This window comes from Gymnoscopelus braueri (genome assembly GCF_963280865.1).
Source record: "Gymnoscopelus braueri genome assembly, chromosome: 3".
NCBI classification, from domain to species: domain Eukaryota; kingdom Metazoa; phylum Chordata; class Actinopteri; order Myctophiformes; family Myctophidae; genus Gymnoscopelus; species Gymnoscopelus braueri.
The window spans coordinates 22,335,436-22,362,862 of NC_137612.1; the positions used below are offsets into that span (position 1 = coordinate 22,335,436).

The 27,427-nt window shown below is 40.2% G+C and overlaps 2 protein-coding genes across 5 annotated transcripts in view; both read left to right on the forward strand.

Annotated features, from left to right (window-relative positions):
* tead3b (TEA domain family member 3 b) overlaps nt 1-12,324 on the forward strand; it is a 34,984-nt gene extending 22,660 nt beyond the window's left edge. For 2 of the 3 annotated variants that reach the window (XM_080424694.1, XM_080424695.1), the window contains exons 4-15: nt 327-391; nt 856-918; nt 4,004-4,015; nt 5,374-5,502; nt 6,088-6,131; nt 6,357-6,416; nt 7,010-7,074; nt 7,369-7,505; nt 8,186-8,359; nt 8,992-9,135; nt 9,252-9,404; nt 9,820-12,324. In XM_080424694.1, the coding sequence (XP_080280820.1) occupies nt 327-391; nt 856-918; nt 4,004-4,015; nt 5,374-5,502; nt 6,088-6,131; nt 6,357-6,416; nt 7,010-7,074; nt 7,369-7,505; nt 8,186-8,359; nt 8,992-9,135; nt 9,252-9,404; nt 9,820-9,933 (1,160 nt within the window). In that variant the 3' untranslated portion in view covers nt 9,934-12,324. The remainder of the gene's footprint in view (nt 1-326; nt 392-855; nt 919-4,003; nt 4,016-5,373; nt 5,503-6,087; nt 6,132-6,356; nt 6,417-7,009; nt 7,075-7,368; nt 7,506-8,185; nt 8,360-8,991; nt 9,136-9,251; nt 9,405-9,819) is intronic. The other variant, XM_080424696.1, reaches the window with a different exon arrangement.
* Nucleotides 12,325-14,597: 2,273 nt separating this feature from the next.
* On the forward strand, nt 14,598-26,890 carry smpd2b (sphingomyelin phosphodiesterase 2b). 2 transcript variants are annotated; one of them, XM_080424689.1, is made up of 11 exons: nt 14,598-14,812; nt 17,191-17,362; nt 17,457-17,553; nt 18,002-18,078; nt 18,761-18,854; nt 19,467-19,556; nt 20,097-20,179; nt 20,712-20,844; nt 20,959-21,063; nt 21,215-21,392; nt 23,991-26,890. In XM_080424689.1, the coding sequence occupies exons 2-11, from the start codon at nt 17,313-17,315 to the stop codon at nt 24,419-24,421; spliced, it is 1,338 nt and encodes a 445-aa protein (XP_080280815.1). In that variant the 5' UTR covers nt 14,598-14,812; nt 17,191-17,312; the 3' UTR covers nt 24,422-26,890. The 2 variants fall into 2 exon arrangements, with proteins under 2 accessions (XP_080280815.1, XP_080280816.1); XM_080424690.1 differs by having other exon boundaries at nt 17,202-17,362.
* Nucleotides 26,891-27,427: the final 537 nt, after the last annotated feature.

Consider the following 27,427-nt stretch of genomic DNA (forward strand, 5'->3'; position numbering starts at 1 on the left):
ATCTCTCAGCAGGTCAGATTGTGTTATATGTTGATACGGCCTAATTTAGGTATAACTTTGCGAAAGAAAGTGTGAGGTATAACTGTGACCTTTGACCTGTGACAATCAACAAACTGTGTTTGACTGTTTGTCCTAAGAACCTCTGGGAAAGGTCACACGGGTGCAGTAGGTTGACTTGTGTAAAGGTATGGTTAGTGCGCCATCTTCTGTCCAGTTTGTGGTATTGTCAGTTAATATTCTATATTGAGAGGCTATGGAGAGTAATGAACAAACTGCAATATAAATGTTCTTACCATTCATGACTTTCTGTTCTTTTCTCGTTACAGGCCGTAATGAATTAATTGCAAGGTACATCAAGCTGAGGACAGGCAAAACCCGCACAAGGAAACAGGTAAATATATAACATCCCTTAGTTTAGTACATACATATAATGTAACAACCCCCCTAGACCTACTGTACATGCTTATCTCATTCAATAATACAAATGCATGTTTTTTTAAATGTTAAATGGATATAACCTCAGGATCATGGTAAAAGGTGTTTTTCTCAACACTATTTCAGAATGCATGAATAGTTTGTTATTGTTCATTTGCTTTAAAACATACATTAACATACATGACCACAGTGCCATTTTATGTTCAACAAGCCCTTAAGGTTAGATCAGCTGCATGCAATGTATCGGTTTAGTATTATTATTATTATTATTGTTAGTGTGTGTGTGCGTGTGCGTGTGCGTGCGTGGGTGCCACAGATGTACCGTATGCGTGCATGCATACCCATGTGTGTGAGTGTGTTTTTGCATGTTTTTGTGTGCATGCACTGTTTATGCTCAAATACTGTCTCACACCCCTTTAGGTGTCTAGTCACATACAGGTGTTAGCGCGGAAGAAAATACGAGAATACCAGGCAGGTATCAAGGTAGGTGCTACGAACAGGCCTCTGGGCACCACTGACTGGGCATCTCTTCTCTCTTTGGTTACGGCTTCTCTCTTCCCTTTTTCTCTCTGTTTCTCTTCCCCCTCTTGGCTCTTCTTCATTGCAGGTTTCTAGCCATTTGCAAGTTCTCGCCCGAAGAAAATCTCGCGAGATCCAGTCAAAGCTAAAGGTATGCGCTTCACTGCGGGCTGGGCGGGGCTGATACAGGCTTGGCTTGGCGCTATTTGTGCACAGTACCCGTAATATGATGGAGGGACATTTGATCCAGTTGGAGCTTATCATTTTTGTCACTGTACATGGCCTATTTGCATATGGTCAGGAATGCAGGATGCGAGCTTGGCAAATGAGATGCAGCTTTGTTCATAGACTAATAAATGAGAAAAATAATGATTCAGATCTCAGCTCTCTGATATGATCAGGAAAGCATAACCTTGATCCTGCTTCTGTATCATGCATGCATTGATACAAGGAATAACATGCTAAAAATGTCAACTTAGATTTTTGATGAATTTATATCAATACTCAAGTACAGTAGCTGGTTTGAAGCTTCTGACGTGCTGTAATGTTATACATGAGCTGGATGACCAGCCTGGCGAAATGCCTTTTACTGCAGCATGATGCCCTTGCTCTGGCTCTCTATCCATCCTCAGTGCTAGCCATGCCTCTGCTTGTGTACTTACTCTGCCCTCAATCTTCCCTCTACTTTTATACCTTTAGTTCCTCTGAACTTGTATCTGAACGCCCTACCGTTTGATATGAACATAATCCTGGTGCAATGAGTGTATATCGAGCAACGTGTTAAACCCGCAATGTTTTACTTATTTGACCTGCTTCTTGCCTCACCTAACATATGGTACGGTCTCCGTTTCAACTGGCCTCTTCATCCTCATTATGAACGTATTCTTTATTTTTCACGTAGTTGTACACCACACAAATCAGTGCCACCCACACTCTCACACACACACACACACACACACACACACACACACACACACACACACACACACACACACACACACACACACACACACACACACACACACACACACACACACACACACACACACACACACACACACACACACACACACACACACACAGTGACAGAGACAGACACACACACACAGTGACAGAGACACCCATAATCACTGAAAATGTTGGTGGAGTTCTATTATTGGGAACTCAAATCACATGGAAGAGCCAACCGAGGTACTTCCTCTCTTTCTATCTGTTATCTCTCCTCCCGAAAGTTAATCCCTAGAGATTTTAATATTTTAACTCTCGAGGGATGGCACACTGTTGCGCCATCCTACGGCGACACATCCTTTATGCCATCATGCTGTCACACTAGGCCCTGTCTAGAATATAACCATCATGCTTACCTCTTCACCCATCTTCATGATGTGGCGTCCCTCCACCAACCCACCTTTTCTCCCCAAGTCCAAAAATAATCACCTCTCTTCCACTCCTAAAACCCTTAAACAGTCCACTGGGGATGTTTCTGGCCCAACCTTGGTCCATGACTGCATCGTGCCCAAAGAAATGCTGTGTGTTCATTTACAGGTCCATTTGGTTACATTTGTACACTCTCAGGCTACGGTCACACCTGCACAATGGTTGCAGGTTGATAAATGCAGGCTGTGCGTGGCCGCCTGTTTTGTGCAGAATTCTGTCTTGACGTTGCCAGGCCGGTCCGCCTTCAACTCATCCGATTGGAGAGAGGGGGAAAAGCAGCAACGGTCTCGAGCATTTATCTGCTTCAGATAGACTTTTTCTCTGCAACATACAGAAAGCTGCGCAATGCCAACAAAAGGCTCCGCTCCCATTGAAAACCATTGCAAAAAGACGGCCACATATAGGCAGACACAAAGTTACTGTAGGTGTGACCGTAGCTTCAGCGTTACAAACTGATAAATGAAGGCTGAGGATTTTACTGTGTATGTTTTCATAATCACCTACCTGTTGCTTTCCTTTTACTATAAGTTTCATAATGAGTAAATCAGTAAATATAAAGAATGTTAAACTTGATAAGTCATTGTTGTCGCTCTCTCTCTTCTATGAGGGACAAATAGAAGGTTGCTGAGGAAACAGAGAGGTCACAAGTGTCTCTAGTTTTTGTTTACGTCTTGCAAGATGATTCATATATTTGTAACATAATGACAGTCACTCTATCCCTATCTGTTTTTTTTTACATTGTTTGCCAAAAACTCCCCATGCTAGATATTCTATATTTGTGTCTACATTCTATATAGTGTTTAATTCAAAACCCTAAAGTAGCCTACCTTGGTTCAAATACAGTATATTTGGTTATGTTATTCGATGAGGGTTTATTTTATATCATGTATTTTTTGTTGCTTAGGCTACCATAATATTTTGAGAAATCTATATGATCTAAAAGTAAATGTATGATAAGAGCTTGAAAAAAGCTTGTTGCAGATACCTTTTAATAGCAATGGATGAGGAAGAAGAGTGCAATATTATCCTGTGGTGTATATTTCATCATATGATGTTACAGGTGTTAAAGGGATATTTCACTTTCAAATAAAATAAACATTAAAAAATGTATAAAAAAATCACGGTCCCTCATGCGTTAGAAGGACATTCCAATGCGTGAGGGGGCCGTGATTTTTCCATTACTTTTTCCATAATTTTTAAATATATTTTCTTTATGTTTATTTTATTTGAAAGTGAAATATCAATTTAATGAAAGATCCATGGATGTTTCTCAATAGACCTCTAAAAGAGCATTTCAAATTAAACTTGAATTTGATGTTTCAGTTGATTCAAGTATTTTTTATCTATTCTAGTACAATTAATATTGACTTTTTTGATTGATTTTGTTAATCCAAATATTTAGTTATGGCCAAAGTAATAACAATATCATATTGAGTTTCCTACCAATTTTGTAGTGAATTATTATGAATTATGAATTATTATAAATCATTATTATAAATTGTATTATATCCAAAAAAAAATATCTTTTTTTATTTTAGACTCAAATTCTTAGTTTATCTGAACATACCATAGAATGACTCGGTACTAATGGTTTCTTTCTTTTCTGATTTAGGCCATGAATTTGGTAAGTGAATTTGACTTGTGACTTATGCTTTCACGCTCCCATTTGCTTGACAGTGCTAGTACATTGTCCCCTGCTATTGCCCTCTGCTGGCATGGCATTCCACCCCCCTGTCCTATCCCATAATAAAACAATGCTGAAGAATTACCCACACAATGAACTATAGGATGCTATAGTGCATCTTACCTGATATAGTATAAATTCTGCTGACATAAAGCTTGCTTTCGCAGGGTGTTAATCTCTGAATCGGGGTCTCGCTTTCTGAGGCAGCTTTTTGTTTACTGCGCAGGCATCTCTGAATTACCTACTGTATACCTTAATAATGTTTGATGAGTACCTGTGTTTGTGGCCTGAGAGACAAGATAAAGGTACAACAAAAAGCTTTAATTGGCACCTGTTTGCAATCCAAACGTATTCCCTTTCAGTTAACCGCTAAAATAATGGGTTCTCTCCTGTTTGAATTTGACTCGTGACTGCCATCCTCTTATTTTATTAGCAGTGCAATTGCATCATCACTGAGGGAGCCCATTTTCTTTCAAGTTTAAGCGTATTCTGTGAAAGCAAATTACACTGGTATGTTTGTGCATCATGAAGTATGTGTGGTGCACCACATCAGATGTTCACCATTATTTTTAATTTGACTTGTTTCTGGGTTTGCTTTTTGTGATTTTGACATGCTAGTCTCTGGATTGTGTTCTTGATGTAACAAGATGAATGTACAATAGAACTCACTGTTCTGTCTACGATCCAAATCAATGCACCTTGTTCTCCTATTCTTTTGTTATGATTATACTGATATCCTTGACCTTTAATTTGTCTCAAGACCCACACACAAATAATTGTGTGGTAGTGCTGCTGCTTAATGTGTCTGTGCTTCACACTATTTAACTGTGCTATTTCAAGTTGTTTGTCTGCTTTGAAATTCAATTTAGAGAGCATGATCACCACAACAATATTACCACATAATTGCTTGATAATTATCCAGATTATTGATAATTATCGTTATTGACTATACCAGGGGTCTGTTAGGTTTGTCATAACTTATGGTAGAATAGATCATTCTTATGAAATCTGTTGCACATTTATTTTAATTAAACATTGTCATTTATTATGAAAACACATCACTGAATATGATTGTGTGGAGTAGCAGGCTAACTTTAAGCTGATCACTGCTTTGATTGTAATGGGGTGAAAAAAGACCCATCGTTTTGTGAAATACCATGAATGTGCTGACATTATCAGTCCAAAATTGCACCCAGCCAGGCGTTTGTGATAACTCAGTGTTATGGTGGTAATATGCTAGGTTATGGTGACATCTTGTGGTGGAGTGTCTCCCTCACCTCTCTGTCCCCTTCCTACAGGACCAGGCCTCTAAAGACAAGGCCCTGCAGAACATGGCTGCACTGTCTTCTGCACAGATTGTCTCGCCGAGCCTGATCAAGAGCGGGCTCCCACCGCTGCCCCCGCACCCCTACCCTCCACCAGCCAGGGTGAATCTTTTTTACAATACGTCTGACACACTGGTCCTGTCTGTACACAAAAGCACCAGCATTTGCAATATTTCCATAGGCTTTATTTAACCCATTAAGACCTGGGAGACAATTCTACAAATGTCTTCTAAATCCTAACAGTTTTCTGAAACACTTGTTGCTATAATATCAGTGGTGCTCAAACCTTTTCAAGTCAAGGGCCCCCCAAAATGATATGTATTTGGCCGCGGACCCTCATCTGAAAATATTTTGTTCCAGGGACCCCCAGAAGCAAAGATTTTAGTAAAAAAAAATTGCTTTAAAAAATATATATATTCAATGATTTGCTCACATTTTCAAGATTTTTCAAAAATAGCATATCTACAAGCTCATAGTGCGGCACTCGGTGCCGCACTAGGAGCTTGTATATCTGCTATTTTTGAATAGCAAAAGTATAAAGTAGTAGTTTAAGTGGTTACACAGATGCATTCCTGGTTTTAATGGGTTAAGGAGGACATAGCCATTGCAGTACATTGCGGATAGGGCCAATAACAAAGATTGAGCCAGTTTCAGAATACTGACATACTTGACACTCTTGCTTTCCAGTTCTGGCCTGGCCCAATCCCAGGACAGCCTGGACCCTCTCAGGAGTGAGTAGTCCACCCTCCCTATTATAAAGCCATTTACGGTCTGTGGCTGGTGATACAATGTGTGTGTGAGTGAGTGAGTGAGTGAGTGAGTGAGTGAGTGAGTGAGTGAGTGAGTGAGTGAGTGAGTGAGTGAGTGGGTTGACTGACAATTGGTGATCGAGGGGTGTGTGTGGGGTGAACGAGAGTGACTGCATGTTCTAACGGATCACATTTTTTGCACATCAGGCAGCTGGTTCTAGAGCTCAACTCGGGAAGGGTTCCTGGGCTTGGCCGCACCAGCTATGCGTAAGTTCTCCTCGAGCCCTCAAGCTGTTAGCACAAGGCAGCACTAACTCTGCTTCACACTGACTGTACTATGTTTCCTGCACTAACGTGGACTACTGCTTCGGTTTTGAATGAGGGCAATACTGCAATAGATAATATCCTCCCTGACATTTTTGATCGATTGATTTATGAATCTCATAATCCCTCCCTGACATTTGGAAAAGGTATTGAATGTAGAGTTACATTACACGTCCCAAGTGCATAAGTAACGGCACAAACAGCATTTGCCGTCAATGTGGCTCATATTGCAGGCATAAGTACAATAACTGGACCTGCTGAAGCTACTTTGCATCATGTTGCCGTTTTACATTATAAAAATCGATGAAGCAGAGGCGGACTTATGCCTAGCTGGTTCAGCAACACATGCTCCCACTTAGAGACTAACGAATGTGAATCAAAGATTAGATAGGCAGATGGCAAAACAATACACAAACGTGGCACACTCTGATCAGGTTTTGCACTGTTGTAGCCTTTTCTGTTTCTGTAATAATGTACCTCAGTAAAGAGTAAATAGGTTTCATCACTGCCCCACTGACTAACTCATTCTTTTGCAGTATCAAACCGTTTGCACAGTCCCCATACCCAAACCTACCTGGTCCATTACCCCCACCCTTACAAAGTGAGTATCAACATCACTGGACATCACTGAAAACTACTGGGGGGAAGATAGAAGGAAAGTAATGAATAATGAAAAGTTTTTCTTTCCTACTGACTGACTGACTCTGTGTGTGTGTGTGTGTGTGTGTGTGTGTGTGTGTGTGTGTGTGTGTGTGTGTGTGTGTGTGTGTGTGTGTGTGTGTGTGTGTGTGTGTGTGTGTGTGTGTGTGTGTGTGTGTGTGTGTGTGTGTGTGTGTGTGTGTGTGTGTGCGCGCGCGTGTGCGTGTGCGTGTGCGTGTGTGTGTGCTTTAACCAGATTATGAGCCCTTGGCGCCCCCTCCACCCCCAGCCGCTACAGCAGTGCCTGTGTGGCAGGATCGGACAATTGCTTCTTCTAAGCTGCGAATGTTGGAGTACTCTGCCTTTATGGAGGTCCAAAGAGACCCAGATAACGTAAGTTAAACAACCAAAAATATATCATTGTATAAGGTGTGATTCAATTCAATCTTTATTTCAGACCCAGGGAGATCCATATCACAATTATACAACACAACACAATAAAAAGAAAAACATAAAATAAAATAAAATGCAAACAGCCCACATTGTTCAGTTTCTGACATACAAAGATGTGCGCTGATGGTTCCACAGTCTAGATGAGTACCTGACAGAACTGCGTGTAGGGTCTGTTATGACAGCGATGATGCCCTACACATAAACCTGTACATAAGGTTACGTGCGTTAAAGAATAACATGACAATACGGCTTGAAGCTTGGAATAATCTTGTCTGCTAGTGAGTGATAATTGTACAGATAAGAGGAGGTAGGTGGGTGCAAAGCCCTTTACTTGCTGTTATCTATTAGTGATGTATTTTGCCATCAGACAGACCTGGTTACTTTGTAGAATTTTGCATTGTATTTCTATACGTTTTCCTAGAAAAATGTTCAAGCAGCAACTCTCAGTGTATCACACAGAACTGCTGCTGTCTGATTAGGTCTGGAAAAGGGGGCATAGACACTTTTACATTTAACATTTCTTAGCCATAGGGAACAGCCAGGATGAGAAAATGAGTGACAGACATATTTATACTTTCTTCTCCTCCATTTCCCATTCCTCTTTTTTCCCCTCATTGCAGTACAGCAAACATCTGTTTGTCCACATTGGGCAGACGAACCCCTCCTACAGCGACCCACTCCTGGAGGCTGTGGACATTCGGCAGATCTATGATAAGTTCCCTGAGAAGAAGGGTGGGCTCAAAGAGCTATATGAGAAAGGTCCTCAGAACGCCTTCTTCTTAGTCAAATTCTGGGTGAGTATTCCTAAAATACAGATATGTCGACGATCAGAGATCTCTGCCTACCGATACATCTGGTCTAAATTCCTTGTAGGGGCTAGAAATGGAAACAATTCGGAAATTTGAAAACAAACAACAGTATTGCAGAACCAATCCAGAGACTTTGAGGCAGTCCTTCAAAATTGGAACGGTATTAAGATTGGTTTTCAAAGCTGTGATCACTGGGCATAGGCTTGTTAGCAGAGATTTTGCCTGCTTCAACCCCAGCACTGAATTTAGATTTCCCCAGATGATCGGTACACAGTAAAATCCCCAGTGTTAATCTATCCATTTATAACTCTCTCAGAGTTAAATTAACGCTGCCGATTTTTGTGTGTAGGCGGAGATGTCTGATTGTCTGGCCACGTGAGACTATACCGCTTCCCTATTAGCTCCACCTGCTTGGATCATCTTTTATGTTCCATTGGTGGATTATACTAGTCCTGACCTAAGTCTGGGCACATATATGCAGTGACTGACGAGCCATAAAACCAGATCTAGTCCTCCAAAACCAATCCTATTGCCGTGTTAATAACCATCAATAAACCTATTATGTAATTACGTGAGATGTCCTGTCTGAAATGTGATCAAGTGTTTATCCTCCACAGGCTGACCTGAATAGCAGCGGGATGCAGGACGGCCCTGGTTCTTTTTATGGCGTCAGCAGCCAATACGGCAGTGCTGAGAACATGACTATCACTGTTTCAACCAAAGTCTGCTCATTTGGCAAGCAGGTAGTCGAGAAAGTAGAGGTAAGACTATTGATTGATCGCTTTGTGGTTTTTTTTCTTTTTTTTTCTCAGTGAGAGTTGTTATAACCCACAGCACCTTACCGACAGGCCTTTTGACACTCTTTTACACGTTTCAGACCGAATATGCTCGGATGGAAGGAGGAAAGTGTGTGTACAGGATCCACCGGTCTCCCATGTGCGAGTACATGATCAACTTCATCCACAAGCTCAAGCACTTGCCTGAAAAGTACATGATGAATAGTGTTCTTGAAAACTTCACTATTCTCCAGGTAAGTGGTTTAGGCTATATCAGTGGTTCTCAACCAGTGGTCCGGGGACCACCAGTGGTCCTTGAGGGGGTTCCAGGTGGTCCCCAGCTAAATGATGGAGAGTTGGTAACCAAACGGACCCTTATAGATCTTTAACTCTCAAGAGTTAAATGATTGTTAAAGATCTGCATTGCTTAATTAAAGAATTGTTATTTTGATCAACGTTTGCCTGTTATCTCTCCTATTGGTACCACATCACTACAGCATGGAATTGTGGACAAAATCTGATCAAACTATGACAAAATATTTTAAGTCTTGGGTTGAGAGTCTAACCTTGATATGAAAAGGGTTGAAAACCACTGGGCTATAACAATAATAGAACTTGTTTGAATGCAATGTCACAACTTTGACAAAATTGTTTGTGTTTATCCTCCAGGTGGTGACAAACCGTGACACCCAGGAGACCTTGCTATGTATAGCTTTTGTGTTTGAGGTTTCCACCAGTGAACATGGAGCCCAGTATCATGTCTACAGACTTGTTAAAGACTAAGCCCTTCAGGGACATTTGGGAAAAGCCTGACAAAGCGTGACACAATCTCTCTTCAGACTGCTCAACTATCCAGGAAAGAACATTGAAACAATGTTAGACCACACTAACATGGACACATTTAAACATGGATACATTTTAAATCTTCTACATCAGAAAAAAAAGAAAGGATGAACTGACAAGGAAAGAAAATTGAAGAATTCATGATTTTGCAAACAGCCAACTTGCCATATGTACTTTAGATGAAGCGGGCCAGTTTTGCAAAGGACAATAGATGCATTTTGAGATGTGTGCAGTGAGGGAATGAGAAGGTGTCCAGGGTTGCGAAGATATTATACAATTCTCTCATATCGCTATGAGCGATAAGATTAAATTATGATTCATGCTTTTGCGACAAAATGAATCGGTCTACAGAAATAACATCAACTGAAAAGATTGTTGACTTGACGCAGAAGCAGAAAATCAGGCTTAACCACTTACAACCTAGCATCCCTATTTTGGGCATGTTGTTATATGTGAATATTTTCAAAAATAGCTAAAATAGCTAATCTACAAGCCCTCACGGCATCTTGTTGCAGTGTGATGCATTGTGAGCTTGTAGATCGGCTGTTTTTGCTATTTTCGAAATAGGGCTTTAGTGGTTACGTGCATAATAGAATGGGAGGGTACAGACAAAAGGACCATGGAAGAGGAGACCCAGAGACAAGTGGAGTTGTTACAGTTTGGTACGTCAGGATAGCAAGTGCCTTTTTTTCCAAAGATTTAGCATTGCCTGCCACTTTGGAATGTCTTATTACTACCTCTTGTTTTTAGATGACAGAAAGAAGTTGGACATATATTTGTTTTGTCAATGAATTGGAACCGGAATATGACTATGCATTTTTCTCTCAGATTTAGATGTTTGAGGTGTATTTTTTATTCTTTATCTGGGCACACAGCGGGATGAGATAATTGCTTGTGTTTCATGTAGCCTAATGTTGTACAAAAAAGGCCTCAAGTTTTACATTGCAAGCATACAGAAAGAAGATTGATTGTGTTACCATATCATGCAGTCTCTGCTCCATCATGTGTTTTTACATATTGATTATCAGGTCTTACAATAATTTATCTATAACTGATTTATGACACTTGGGATGCCTGTTGCCAAGCCTAACGTATAGCCAGCCAGGGCTGTCCTATTCTTACAGTACACCCTGTTGTATTTTCTCTGTTAGAAGACGTGTGCATTGGTGCACTTAAAAGATCAAGAAGAGGTGAGGCAAGAACAGTTCTTACTTTCTGCCTTGAGTTATGTAGCCTAATTGAAATAAATTGTTTCTGTACTGTGAGTTGGTGGATGCTACAGGAATATGTGTTACATAGGAGTATTCTGGGGACTTATGTTTATATTTGTGATTAATGTTAACACAGCACAGAGACCATATCTGCTCGGTTAAGATGTTGAAAGCTGATCAGTGTTTTTATTTTTATTTTATTTTTTATTTTTTAAGTTCAAGTGTAGGTTAGGTAGTCAAATAATTTGACTTCATTAATCTGTGTTCTAGAGTAACTCTACACTCAATCAGCTTACTTAATATTCAAATTTTTATACTGCCTTAAAAGACAATATGAGGCCCATGAAATTATTTTGAACTTGGGCAAAAATTACAAAACAATTAGCCTTGAAAGAGCTATCTGTGCTCTGTGCTGCGGAGTGTGACCATTGATTGTTATTTATAGGGTTTAAAAAAACAAATGGCGGGAGGGTTGGGTGGGTTATTGGTGATTTATTATTGATTCGCCATTGCAATGGAGATGTTGAAAGTATTGCCGGACTTTATACTAAAGACAAGATAACAGTCATCCCATGGATCTCACGAGACTAGAGAATGGTATCTGCTCTGTTATTCACTGGACAAAGTTTTGTCACAAAACTTCATACATCAGACATTGTACGGTGATTAATTGCACCGAGCTTTGAATGTCAAATTTCAGAAGCTAGATACAATAACACTCCTCTATCAGTTTTAACATTTTGCCTTTTATACAGACTTTTTTTTTTTTTTTTACCATTATCATTATTAATGTGCTTTGTTTGGATTCTGTTCCTTTTTTGGACTTTCAGTGTATGCCATATGCTTCACTGAAAATGTGTGATTGCGTTGATATTGATTATGAGATATCTAATGTATCATTATTCAGAATGGTGTGGGCAAGTTTTTTTTTTTTTGTTAAAAGGTGGTTTACTATTGCCTTGGTTACTGTTGTGCATTGCAATTTTATATTTTCTGTTATCTTCAAAATAGGGATTGTAATATGTAATCAAACAAATGTATCTAACAATAAAAGACGCATTGTGCCTTTGGGGCCATTCCCCACCCCCCAGAAAATATATTAAACGTGTTTCTAAATTTGTTTTGTCCTTTGTTATTTATTTTCACATATTATTATAAAAAAAAACATGATTACACATTGTCTTACGTTGTTGTCCATTTATCAAATTTGCTTGTCATGGCCACTGAATAACCAGCTATGTTAGGTAACGACATAAACTGGACACCTTTTGCCAAATTAGTAGTATTCAGACCAGCTTGCCCAGGCCCAGGATGTAGATATCCCTCTAGTGCACACATGGGCAACATACGGCACGGGGGCTGGACCCGGCCCTTTGACCATCTTAATCCGGCCCGCCAAGTCCTCAAAGAAAAACAAAATGCCCCCCCCCCCCCCCCCCCAAAAAAAAAACTTTACATTCTAAAAGGCTGCCATATGTTAATGGTTTGAGAAAAAAAGATTTAACTCGACTCCAATTTATAGTAATTAATATTTACTATTTGAGTAGGCTACTATACCTTGCATTGCTCCATCCGTATGTACTCAAATGTTTTATGTTTATAATGGAACAGTGAAACAGTCAACCTTGAGTCCATATGTATAACAAAATGCAATGTGTTTGATCAGTGACCTATGGTGTGGTGCATATCAGATAAGATAAGACACCGTCTAAATGTATTAATGTATTAATTAAAAGTTGATACGGCGTTGACTATGATTGTTTTATGCAAGTAATCTTTTTATTGTAAGGCCATTGTAACACCAGAGTGATACAGTACAGTACAGCTATAAAATATATATATATATTGTTGTGAAGACAAGTACCTTATTGTAGTAAGGTAGGCTGTCTAGTGTCTACCAAATTCATGCAATTTTAACATAATTCAGCACCATGTGTTTCACGTTTCAATTCAATTGTACAATGTGTGGCCCTTCACTCACTTTATCGAAGTCAGTATGGCCCCCTGGAAATAAATCTTGCCCACCCCTGCTCTAGTGGAATGCGCATGCAGCCCCCTGCTAGAGGAGTTGTATGGCCTCCCACTATCCAGTGGGAGAGCCTTTGTTTAGTTATGGGTTTCCCAGCATACTGCTTGGCCCATGAGACAGTAACTGGTCCAAGTCTTAAGTGCCATTCACACTGAGCACAATAACTATAAAGATAACTATAACTATATCGTTCACCATTGTACTTTTTTTATAGTCTGTGTGAACTCTGCCATCCACTTGAGTTAGAACGATTTTTAAAACTGTATTTTTATAGTTATAGTGCTCAGTGTGAATGGCCCTTTAGACCTTCCAATATACGTACGTACTCAGTGCCCTGACAGGGCAAAGATAATGCAATTCATGGTGCTCCTGTGACGCAAAGAGGAGGGTGAAACGGTGAGGAATGCACTTCATAAGAGGGTTCTCTACGAAAGCCGGGTTAGGCTTCATGACCCCCCCGAATGTTATTGTCAGCGAAACGAGTGCACTCACTCCAGGTGTACCAAGAGCTCATGCACATAACTGACGTGCCTTGCATAGTGACAATGACATTGTGGAGCAGACCCACAGTGCTCAAGTTCATCCTCTGCCCATAGAGCCAGGTGCTCCAGATGGGGATGATGTGTCTCGCCTGAGACAGCAGGTCTGTGTAACAGGAGGGGCCACGGCTGACCGTAAAGAAGGGCTGCCAGTCCCTGGTCTCTCACTCTCGTGAGTGTGGGGACGAGTAGAGTCAATGGAGGGAAGGCGTACAGCAGAACCCTGGGCAGAGTAAGAGTACAAAAGTATTGGCATCAAAATTTACCAAGAGTACCAAAAGTAAAAGTACTCATTATGCAGAAAAGTCACATTTTAAGTTTTCAAAATGTATAACAATCTTTTGAAAATAGCAGATCTACAAGCTCACAACGCGTCGCGTTGCGATGCGTTGTGAGCTTGCAGATTGGCTATTTTCAAAGAGCCTATGTATATATAGGGCTGAAGTTGTTAATGCATGTTTTGTAACAATAATCAAAATCTTGAAAGTAACTAGTAACTAAAGTTTTCAAATAATTATAGTGGAGTAAAAGTATAATATTTGCCTCTGAGATATAGTGGAGTAGAAGTAAGTATAGGAAATATTGGAAGTACTCCAGTAAAGTAAAACAAACTCAACATTGTACTTAAGTACTTGAGTACATGTACTTGATTACTTAACAGTCAGTCACCACGGCTTACACACATTGGAAAAGTGCTCATGGGCTCGAAAAGGTTGGTTGATCTAAAAGAACAACATCTCCCAGCATCCCACGCGACTGGGGGGCGTGACACGTGGTCTGCTGGTGAGGAAGAATGAAGTCGGAAAACCGCAGCAGGGCTTGAAATTAAACACTGCTGGACTGAGCGGTGGGGTTCTGTCTGCTCTGTGTCTGCTATGCTAAAGGAGCTGCTGCTATGCATTTCCTTGTCTTTACTTAGTTGTAACCCGCTATAACTGCTAGCAGCGTCTTGGATTCACAGGAAAGATACAAACCTCCAACCCTTATAGTCCGTTGCCATTCCGATTAGACGAGCAAGCAGCTAACCACAGTTCTGCAAGGTAAGTTAAATGAATAATAACTTGGGCAACAAGCGGACGTATAAGTTTATAACTATTTAATTACAGTAGGTACCAGTTCGTTCAATTAAAGCTACTGGCTATAAATACGTCTAGTTATAAAAGACGCTGTACCTTCTGATTTGAAAACGCAATCGTCTTTAGTGTTTCTTACATTTATAATTAATCATCATCAGCAATGGAGGTGGTGAAGTGACAGTTAGTCCTCGATCGACTTAACTGTCGATGTGGATTATTATTATTATTATGTCCACATCGCATCGCTGTACCGTGAGATGCATCCACTTTTCGGGTTTATGTTGAGAGGAACTGACAACATTAATGTGACTTCATGTGTTTTAAAGACATGCACTCGCTGCCAAATGCATGTCAGTGACTGACATCGTGTGTGTGTGTGTGTGTGTGTGTGTGTGTGTGTGTGTGTGTGTTAGTGTTAAATGAGAGTGGTATGAAATCTATCTGCCCTGCAGCCTCATAATGATTTTAGCACCTTTCGTCATCGATAACATTGCAGTGGTTATTTTAGCTCTGTCTGGTCCATAACGCTATGGACCAGGGCTATTTGTGCTTCCATTTGGCTATCAGCTCTTCTGCTACACACACACACACACACACACACACACACACACACACACACACACACACACACACACACACACACACACACACACACACACACACACACACACACTAAGCTGGTGATGTTTCAGTAATCATGTAGCACAGCATGCACTACATTAATACCAGATTAATACATGACATAACATAAAGGATACAGACATGTGGATATGAATTATGGGCATGACCATTCAGCGTTAAAAGGGAATGCCCCCCCCCCCCCCCCCAACAATTGTCACACTGTTTACCCTGTGACTTAAGTCACTGCATGGGTAAACTAAACAGTGTGGCAATTGACCCACATTAACCTATTGAAAGAACACTTCCCTCTCACGTTAGCCTTTTCATTATATTTTTCCAAAATGTCCTCATTCCTCTTGGCTTGAAGTCAGTGTGTAATGGCAGGCAGTCTCATTAGAATAGAGTGGGTGTGATGATGCCCCTCTGATTGCAGGTCAGTAATAACCCCTTGTCCACTGCAGGGTCAATTGGAGCTCAGGGTGATTACGGCTGATCTGATCAAATATTAGCTGTAGTATTTATGATTCTGACGTCTTCAATTGAAGACGTCAGAATCATAAATACATCTACGAGGGTTGTATACTACAGTTAATCAAATATGTTGCTATCGTGGTGCTCTTGTGGGGAATGGGGATGACAATTGAGGCTTTCACAAAACATTTACTTTGCGAGATTTTTGTATAAATATTCATCAGTAATGACTGTCTTAAATAATAAATAATAGAACAGTGTGGTCAGTTCAGAAAATTATACCACTTACTGTAATGCCAAACACGTAGGCTATGCCATATCATATCATATTCGCATGATATCCTAGACGATATCTAGTCTCATTTCACAACATTGATATAATCAAATATCAATATATTGCTCAGCACAAAAGATGATATACGGTATTTATGATCAAGTATTAACCTTTTGAAGATAAGTCATAGCCCTGCTGGAATAACTGTTAAACCACCAATTTCTACAGTGATGTAGGTACATTTTAGAACATCTTACATGTTTAGTACTCACACCAATACTGGAACAACATGAATTGTTGGACACAACTATTAATATCAATGTTAACCATATTTACCTTGTTACTTTTCTTTTTGTAAAAGTATGAAAATATTTGCAAAGTAATGACTATTATGGAGTGTATTATTATTGGTGCTTCCCCTTTTATGCTCCAATGCACTCAGCCTCATCATCAGCCTCTTGTTTGTGGTGAGCTTGTATAGATAGGCCTGTTCCCTCTGCTTACTGCTTGACTTGCACTTTTTGGTGCTGAGTGGAAGAATTTCACAGGGATGTTTACTGGTTTTTGTCTCCTTCTAAAGCATGTCTTTGTCTAACCTGTCATGTCAATGACCATGTTATATGAGATCTGACATGAAGATACTTTTTTACATCACATGTGTCTGATATCCCGAATGGCAGTTAATTAGGCATCTGTCATTTCTGCATTCATCCCTTTTATGTCCCTTCCTGTCCTCATCAGATTGCGTCCAGGTTAGTGTAGAACTCATGTCCTTGGTCAAACCTTGGTGATTTTGACACCTGGCTTTGCAGAGCTATTTAGCTATATACCGTATAAACACATCCTGCCACTTCACCACAAACGTTACTTCCGCTGCCATGATCAGGTGATAGATTCACAAGACAAAATGACATATGTACACAGCAAAATCTGGAGTTTACTATGTAGCCTCTCTCTGTCTCTGTCTCTGTCTCAGACCTGTCCCAGATCCCCTGAGAGTTGCAGTCCAGTGCCCGGAACCTGCAGCACACGGGACCAGCCTAAGCCCTTCTGCTACAATTATCACCACCAACATTACTGATCTAGTCCCACACCACTATGGCTAGCAGAGACACTGTCAGGCTCCGGGTCTTCTCACTCAACTGCTGGTGGGCACTTTTGTTTCGTAACATTTCTTTCTTTCTTTCATCCCATAATGTTATTTGACAGTAATGTAATGCTGCCCTGTCTTCTGTTTTACAGGGGAATCCGTTACCTCAGCAAACACTGTCCACAGCGCTATGTCATGATTGGCGATCTGTTGTCCAGGGAACAGCATGATATTGTCTTACTGCAGGAGGTCGGTGGAAAATGTGCACGTGTTACTCACTGTATCACTCGCTCAGTCATTTGCGTCATACTTTCACTCCCTCACTCACTCACAGCAGGGAGGTTTGCTAAGTATGTGTTGAAGTATTTCTGTTCTGGTGTTGTAGATCAAAATATGGCTTAAATTAACTTAGAGATTATAGTGATTATACATCAATGAATGTTTCCGTGTTTGACCTATAAAGGTCTGACGCAAAAAAAAATGTGGGCAGTCTTTAACCCATGCAAAAAATATGCAGGAATTGAACTGGGTTCGGTTAAGAAAAAATACGCACCGTCGCTCGTCGGATGTCAATTTCAGAGTAGGTGTAAGAGGTCATAGAGAGGAAGAGAATAAAATAAAAATAAATTGGGTGTGATAAAATCTGACTGTGTGTGCAAGGGCCATAATAATGACAAATTGTTGTTGTCTTTTTCAGGTATGGAGTGAGAAAGACTTTATTTCTCTGAAAAAGAAGCTTGCAAGCAGCCATAGCCACTCTCATTACTTCAAAAGGTATTTGGACTGTTTAACTGTTTTAGCCAGTGCATTTAGAGCTTTATTCAGTCCCTTTGATGAAAGTTTGCAAAGAGGTCATTATACAAATCATGTCACTTTGTGAAACCTAATACATTGTCTCTGTGTCAAAGCCTTTTAACTGCTTGTCAATGACCTTGTCTTGGAAACATATCTCATATTGAAGTCGAGCCTCAAAAGAGGTGGATTAGCTACTACTACACACAGGATTTTCTCTATATTTTGCTACTTAATGCTGTCTTGACCTCATGCCAAGGCACAAGACTGGGATTAATCGAAGGGCCTGCTTTTTTAATCCCTTTTAGAAGTTATTAAAAAGAAAAGACAAAAGAAACTTCAGGAAAACACCAAGTCCTTACATATTTTAGACAGCTCACACATACAGTATATTTAATATTTGGCATAATTCTATAGGTTTTCTTTATGTAGGACTATTGTATGTTTTCAGTAGATAATTATTGTATAGCTTGGATATACCGTAGCATTACACTGAGAACTGAGTGTATAACTCCATTCATTTCTTATGAGAGATGATCATTTTCTTCCTCTTGTGTTTTTTATAACATCGCTGGTAAATTCAACCAATATCACTATGTACATGGTTGTAAATGCATGAAACTTAAACCTCATATCCACACATTGTTTTCCTCTTGCCCACAAGTGGAGTTATCGGGAGTGGTCTAGCGATATTCTCCAGACATAGGATCCATGATGCCTTTCTTTACCGTTACTCACTTAACGGCTACCCATACATGGTAAGTATGGAGAAAACAAAGAATAAAATAAATCTTTATTATGGTAATCTTCAGATTCACTTTATTGTTACTTAGATGCACTGTTTAGGTGCATACATGTGAAAACCCTACGCTCTGAAGCTCCAGTACAATAAAGACATAAAATCAGTCAAAGAAAGTGCATAGTGCAAAGTACAGAGAGTTATTGCACAGTCACTTTTCACTGTTATTTAACAGTTTGATGGCCCGTGGGGCCTGACTGTTCCTCAGCCTGCTAGTTTTATCTTAGATTTTCAAGTAGTCATCGCGACCTTGTTGACATCAATTGTCAACAAGGGTGTTTTTTTTTTTTTTTTTCCCAAAACACGTCAAACACGTCATTGGCACGTTGCGCCATTGCCGTGAAACACGTGAAACACGTCAATGTCAAAGAGGGGAGAAAAGTATTTTGTGGGGGTATTTGTGGTCTTTAATGATCCTCAGGGATTCTTTGAGGCAGCTCTGGGTGTAGAGATCCTCCAGACTAGGCAGCTCACACCCAGTGATGTTCTTCCGACCAGTAACGTTTTTTTATACTGCAACACATTACTGGTGCAAGTTATCCCAAAGTTTCTGTTTTTCCCCATTCCACAGGCCCATCATGGAGACTGGTTTGGAGGTAAAGCTGTTGGAATGGCCATCTTAAGCATAGGCAGTCTGAAGGCACATGTCTATGTCACTCATGTAAGCTTGTCTATGAAACCCATAAAGCGATTATCTTCCACACACATTTATTACCTAATCACCTGATCGCAATCATCTGAGCTAATTGCAATTATTTTGCATAATTCTTAGAATTGTTTACATTCTGTATAACAACAGCTGGATGAAATGCCCTATTTCCATGTCGTTGCGGACGCTCTTTTAACCACTTTCAACTTTTGCACACTTTATCAGCTCAGGGACGGGTGTGTTTGGTAGAGCAGATGTTTAGATAAAATAGAATAACCTGCACACCATCTTCACTTGCTCAATAGAGAAAACTTTTATTATTCATTCATGGACGAAACGTGAGATGCCAGAGGAAGGTCCGTGACCGAAACGTTGCCTTAATAAAGGTTTTCTTTATTGAGCAAGGTGAAGACAGTGTATTTTATCGCTATTTGGGGCATTTAGGGCAATAAGTTAAACTATAATGTCATGATGGTGACCGCCCTACACACATGCAGTGTATACAGTAGGTACTGATGATGGTGTGGGTATTCTTGTGTGTGTTGTCTTTAGTTGCATGCAGAGTACTGTAGAGAGAAGGACTCCTATCTACCTCACAGAGTGGTCCAGGCCTGGGAGCTGCAACAGTTCATCCGGTAGGGGGGTCTTTAAAGCAATGGTTCTCAAACTTTTTAATATCTATTTTGCTGCAGACCCCCTATCTGAAAGGTTTTTGTGCCAGGGAACCCCATACAAGATTTGTGTAATAATGTTGCTGGGGACCCCCTGGAAGGAACCCCATTTTAGAACCACTGCTTTAAAGGACCAGACCATCTAAACACGTCATTGTCTACTCACTGCTTCGTCCTTATAACATACATAAACATTTAGCTGTTAATTGCCTCAGTTTTAGATAACATAGCTGTGTATATTTGTTTACATGTTGTCCAGAAGTTATTAAAACGCTATTGAACTTACCTAAATAATGAAGTCAATGTTAGCTTAACAAAAGTGCATGGCTAATTCGTCACAGGCATTTACATTTGTAATCAAGTCATAGTCAACTAAATAGGCCATGCCACCACTATGGTCCTTTTTTAAGCACATGAACCTTTGTCACCCTATTCTGGGTGAAAATTTGGTAAAAAAATTGCTGAGACGTTAATTTTGTATTTCCTGGTTTATTAGCCATACCTCTGGTGGAGCAGACATGGTGATTCTTGGTGGGGATCTCAACATGCACCCTCAGGACCTGGGCAACAGACTACTAAGAACCTACACAAGTCTACGGGACTCTTACGTAGAGACTGCTAAGTTTGATGTAAAGAGACACGATAATCAAATAATGTAATGATTTACAGTGTACATCTGTGCCATGCCATGACAGTATTTCACCAACAGGTGGCATCTAAAATAATTGGATTTTCTGTTGCAGGGATGTGAGGATGGGTTGACTCTAATAGCAGATAACCCATTCATTAGCAAGAAAGAGATTGTCCCATTTGAGAAGGGACTCCGAATAGATTACATCTTGTTCAAGGTATGAGGAGTGATTTGTATATTTGTCCTTGATGTACCATTTTAATGCCATGAACTGCTCCTCTGCTATGAGACAATAATGTAAAGCAGTGTAAATGCCTCAATGTGGAAGCACTGCTAAATAGGATTCTCCTACATTTTGGGATTACCAGGGGACATCCAACGTGGACATTCGGTGTGAGTCCTTGTCTACTACCAAAGGCTCTGTCCCTGACCATCCATTCCCATACTCTGATCATGAGGCGTTGACTGCTGAGCTGAGACTGGAGCCAGTCAGCCAGACCCAGGCTGGAGATGGTGAGAGAGCAAGGGAACCTGACTGCACTGCAGGTACTTTTCTATGGCAATCTGTTTTTTAACATTTAGTGAAGGCTCTAGGGGAGCCCCTGGTGGCTCTGCCAGGTTAATGTGTCAACCATAGAGTCTCAGGCTGAGTTTGATTCCTCCTTCAGGACCTGGTATTCTCTGCCACCACTTTCATGTCCATCTATTATATTTTGTTTATAGAGCGCGGAAGTCCTGACGTCACTGCCGCTAGAGGGCGCTGTCCCCCTGGGTTGTGGCTTTATTTTTTGTGTTGATATCCCCATAGGGGAATCTTAGATCTCCTCATATAAGAACTGTGTTCGAAAAGTAAAGCATCGACTGAGTTGGTGGAAATGTACACATTTACCCAAAGAGTAATCTCTCAAGAACAGATTCAGAGCAAGAACAGATTCAGAACTCAGCGCAATCTGAAAAACGCTGGGGGCGCTGTTTTTCCTTTTTATTTGGCGATGGGTTTCCAGATTGCCTAAAGAGTAACACAAAAACGCTAGAAACGAGTCAAACGACCCAAGGATTACATGAACGTGGCAGCTGTAGGGACAGTGATTTCAGTGTAGTTTTTAAGACTTTTAAGGCAGAATTAATAAAAATGTCTCCAGAAACAGACTGTATCAAATATGAATGAACAATGCAGACCCACCCCCCTGACAGAAATGCCTGGGTGGTGTGTTTATGTTTGGAACACAGTTTTTATATGATGTGAAGATTCCCCTATGGGGATATCAACACAAAAAATAAACCCACAACCCAGGGGGACAGCGCCCTCTAGCGGCAGTGACATCAGACTTCGGTGCTCTATTTGAATGTAATCTCACTAATCCTAACAAAAGGGCTAGATGGCATGTTCAGTAGGTGAGTAGCTATAACCAAGCCTACCAACAAAGAACATTGGTACTATTCTGAGGTGATTCCTATTGCCTCCAATGCAATATTCCATTGTGACGTATCAATTACGTTGATGCAAAAGGGGTCTATAAACACCCCCCCCCCACACACACACACACACGCCCATATACACAAAGAGTTTCTGCATGTACACTTATCACATACATGTCCTGTGAGACTTACTTATATATGCTTTCTAGTGTTCCACTTCCCCCCTCAAGAAATATTTGGTCCCCCTACACTAGGTGTCTTTTGCATATGTCAGTTTTCATTGACTCACTGTTTTTATTGATTCATGTTATGAACCTAAGCCCATTTATTCTTTTGTTTATTTGCTATTAATTATTTATATAATTTAATTCACTATAGATGAGGAGTTTTCACATTGTAAGTTTGATATGGGACAGGAAAATAGTGCTGATACATGGAAAAACTGCAGCACCAACAAAAACAACAGTTTACTTTAGTGTTTAGCAACATTAAAATGTGCATATTCTTTTACAAATCCATACTGCACGAAGCCTACCGTTATCATTTCTTCCTCTTTGCAAAGTGTTTATTCCAAACATCAGCAGTGTTGTGTTATTGTTGTTCAAACTGGCACTTGAAGTTACACTTACAACTGTTATTGCAAGACCTCAAACGGATATTGTCATGCTGCATAAGCATATAGATTTCCTCATAGCCTGAGTTTATAAAATAGGAAATAGACAGAAAGCAACATTGGTCAAGTGTGTATTTTCGCAAAAGGAACCACAAAAACAAAGACCTTCGTTTATCAAATGAAGGTGCAACGAAAAGTGGGCATACAGTAATTTCAATGCAATGCTCTGCATTTATCAATCTGTCAATTTGACATGATCATAGCCGACGATCAAATATCATGTCAAATGTTTGTCAGCATGGACTTGTTGCGGCGCAACATACTCGATATGGAGATTTGACTGGCATATTTTGTAAAGACCTACATCGACTATGTATCATATTCACCGAACATGAATGAATATGGGAATAGGGTTAACAGATGACATAATTACAAGCAATTATAATACAATGGAGCTCCATTTTGCATATGCTCATATACGTCATCAACATGTCAGGGGTTTCTGGCGACATCAGGGATACCCATATCCCTGATCTTTAGTTGATCGGTCGTACATATTTTGTAAAGACCTACATCGACTATGTATCATATTCACCGAACATGAATGAATATGGGAATAGGGTTAACAGATGACATAATTACAAGCAATTATAATACAATGGAGCTCCATTTTGCATATGCTCATATACGTCATCAACATGTCAGGGGTTTCTGGCGACATCAGGGATACCCATATCCCTGATCTTTAGTTGATCGGTCGTACTCTAAGAACCGGTACAACGGTTACTCTGACAATATGTACAATGGGTATTGCATGCATTCCCAACTTGCATCATTCCCGACCTGCATTGTTCTCAAGCATGGGTATTGCACTGGGTACTCTGAAACAAGAATACTTATGGACCCGACCATTGCCAACCATGCTGTGATTGGTGAGACACAACCGTTTCATTAATCACATGTGAACCATGAGAGATTATTTCGGTCGGATCCCATCTGTGCTGGTGCATGTTAGATTACGTGTTGCTATTCTGTGCTTGGTGTGAAACAGCTTTAAATTGGTTTGCTTTGTTTGCCCCCCCCTCTCTCTCTCTTTCCCCTCATGACATTAGGGAAGTTGGCTGAGTTGGTTGATATTGTGACAGAGGCCCGCACGGAAGTCAAGGTAGGCTTGCACTGTGCCGAGAGAATGCGCTACACGGCGGCCCGCACTGGAGTGATGGGACTAGCCCTCCTTCTCCTTGAGCTGGCCATTGCAGCCGTGCCCTGGTTGGCCCTTGGAGCAGAGCAACCTTTCCCCCGTGCCTCCTTCTACCTGCTGGGGGCGCTGTGCTTTGCCATCCTGCTGACCACTTTTATGCTGTACCTCTTCTATACTATGGAGGTGAAGTCTCTGCAAGGGGCCGAGGACCAGATGAGGCTTGCTGTGGGCAGCCTGCAGGAGAAACTGCGGGGATTTCCACTGGCGCGGCCCCTCGACCCCCAGCAGCATAGGGCACTGGACACAGGACTGGAGCCTGGGACTTTTGACTCGGAGGAATAGGTCGTGGTAGCCCATCGTAAAACTGGGCAACGTGGGCAGACGTGAAGGTTTGACAAACCTTTGAACTGATGTTTTGTCTTGAAGAAGTGCTTTTGATTGTGTTATTCTGCATGAGAAATTTTAATTTTGTTCAACATGCAGTGTGATGGGTTTAAGTCAAACCAAGGGGACATTTCTGAAGGTGGTGCAGGACACATAAGATGCTTTTATACTTAATGTTTTACTTTTGTTAGACCTACAGTAGTTTGTACCTCTATGCACTTGCTCTTATGTGCTTTCTATTATGTGATAAACCAGTTCCATCTTCTGACGTGCAGCAAAACGTTTAGAAATACATTATGTCAAATGTATTATTATCATTTTATTGTTTACCTAGTTTGTTTTGCCCTTTTTTAATGATAGGGAAGTTTAAAGCTTCTTGGGTCCAGTTTGCATTCCACCAATTAGAGTGTCGGGGACCACTTATTTTTCTTTCAAGTATTCCGTTTCTTAGCTTTCTTTTTATCGTCTGTATAAATAGATAGACCTTTATTGATCCCTGTGTGTCATAGCAGCACCGTAGTAGGTATGAAACACAGGACAGATGCAGGAATGGAGAGATTAAACTAAGATTCCAAATAAAGAATGAATTTAAAAAGTAGTAAGATAAAGATGAAAGTAAAAAATAAGAACACTATATAAATAGAACACTTAAAAGTCTAACCTAGCCATCTGCACATGGACAGACCTAGAAGTATAGTGTACAATCTATCACCAGTAATATGGACATACATCTGTCATGAATGGATATGTACAGTATGTACTGTACAGACTATCAACAGTGGTCGAAGAAGTAATCTAGCAACTTAAGGCGGCACTATGTAACTTTTTTTTAAATGAATAAAATAAATACAGTTCTGTCCAATCTGTATTGTAGAGTATGTTAATACAATACAATATCATGTACACAATTGGTGGTGTATTTTGCCTCCCTGCTCTTCTATTGAGACATTTAGATCGTGTCAAAGGTCATGTCTCACTTAGACACAGGATCTGACACAAGATTCAATTAATTCCCTGAGCAATTAGGAAGACTCCATTAGCTCAATGGTAAAAATGTCAGCACTTGCGTAGGAAACCGGGTTCAAATCCGGGGTAGAAGAGGAAAGTTACATAGTGCAGTTTTAAAGCATGTTGTTGCAAATGACGGAGAAATGCACAACTCGACCTCAAATCCTACCGTATTTAAGTCTTTGATTACATGTATACTTTCTTATCGATTAGTGTTCATCACAGTAGGCCTTCCCACCTCGGCTTGCATGTAATGGTGCTGCTTATCGTCGCATCGGAGAGCAATAATCTAGTAACTTACAGATGCATGTTGGGAGTGATGGCAAGATCTGCACATGTAACCTTCAATTACAGACTGTATTTGTGAATTTGCTTGTATAAGAATTTATTCCCCACACCTTTGGGGTACTCTTGTCTCTATACATTTCTACATACCTGAAATGTGTACAGCGTCCGGGGAGCTGTTTAAGTCTATTGCTCAAGGACACTTATTACTTATGACTGTGCAGGCCAGTGGCGAAGCCAGGACCTTCTCAGCCTCTCTACCAATTCAGCTATGGCCCTGTATACTTTCTACTCATGTTTTCTTATTTACTTTAAACATTTAAAACAGCCCTTTCATCCCAGTCTCAGGGAACAATGTAGAAATGCTGTGGACAGCAGTGACACTGGTCTTTAGTTGCAGTACCGCTGTTGAACTAATCACTGAATAGAACTTGAAGGCAAAGCCAGTGAATATGTCCTTTTTTTTTATGAAATGTAGGAAATGGATCAACCCTCTGTGTCTTATTTCAAACCTCAGGCTGAACTACTTTGGCCATATTCAGCTCCATCGGCATTTTATCATTATGATCTTATTTGAATGGCAGTGCAGCAGTTTCTATTTGTACTGTATGTCAGGGAGACAATCTGCACTCTTGTGCACCACAGCCCAAAGCATAGTAATGGCAATGCACTAGAAACTCTTTATCAATCAAGTACAGTGACTCCTCATCCATTTACAGTAGATTAATCTAGTTTTCAAGTCCACGACTCCATACACTGTATCTTGTATTAAAGATTATGTAGTTTGAAAAATCTTAAGTCATGTGAGCCACATTCTTTGACTAGCAAAATATTAGATTTATTTTATTAATATATGTGCTGTAAAACGAAAGTTTGGAATGGGTTGCCACTGTTTGTTATAGATGACTTGTTCAAATGTGACTGTAAAACAGTGTGCGATTTTCATTACTTAATTATCTTTTTTTTTTATTCCTCACTCAGCTTAAAAGTTTTTAAATGAGTCTTATTATTAATCATGCTAGAAGAAGTCTGTTTAATAATACCTCTTTTGTTATTTTCATTCCTGTTGGAAAATAGTTGGAGATGGTCGTGAAGGAGATTAAATGCAATAATAAAGTATGTATACTCACTAAACTGTGTGTTTGCTTTTTTTGACTGGTCTGCTATTACATTCAAATCCATGTCTCTGATATGAACATAAATCCAATGAACACATACACACATTCATGTTTACTTAGTGGACTTTTGGGGGAATTTACATTGACTTAAGAGTCAATAATGTAAATTGACTCTTATGTCAATTAAGGAGAACATAATTCTCCTGAACGCTACCCTAACCATATGAAATGCAGTAAAAATATTTTTTCAGTACATCATTTTGTCCACAATTATACAACATTCCTGACATGATATACAGTAGGCCAAGGCACAGAAACGCTGGTCTAGGCATTTTCCATCATAACAAAATAAATCAAAATTGTGGTGATATCTTTTCACCATTAGAGGGCAGTGTTTCACTGGACCTGAGAGGTCTGTTGGGACCAAGAATGGAAGCAAAATTATGTCCAGTGGTGTGAATATTGTTGCAGTGGTTTGAGACTTATACCTCCCTCATACAATTGCAATCAAATAGGCATTTGAAGATGCACTGAGGAGGGGCAGAAACTCTTG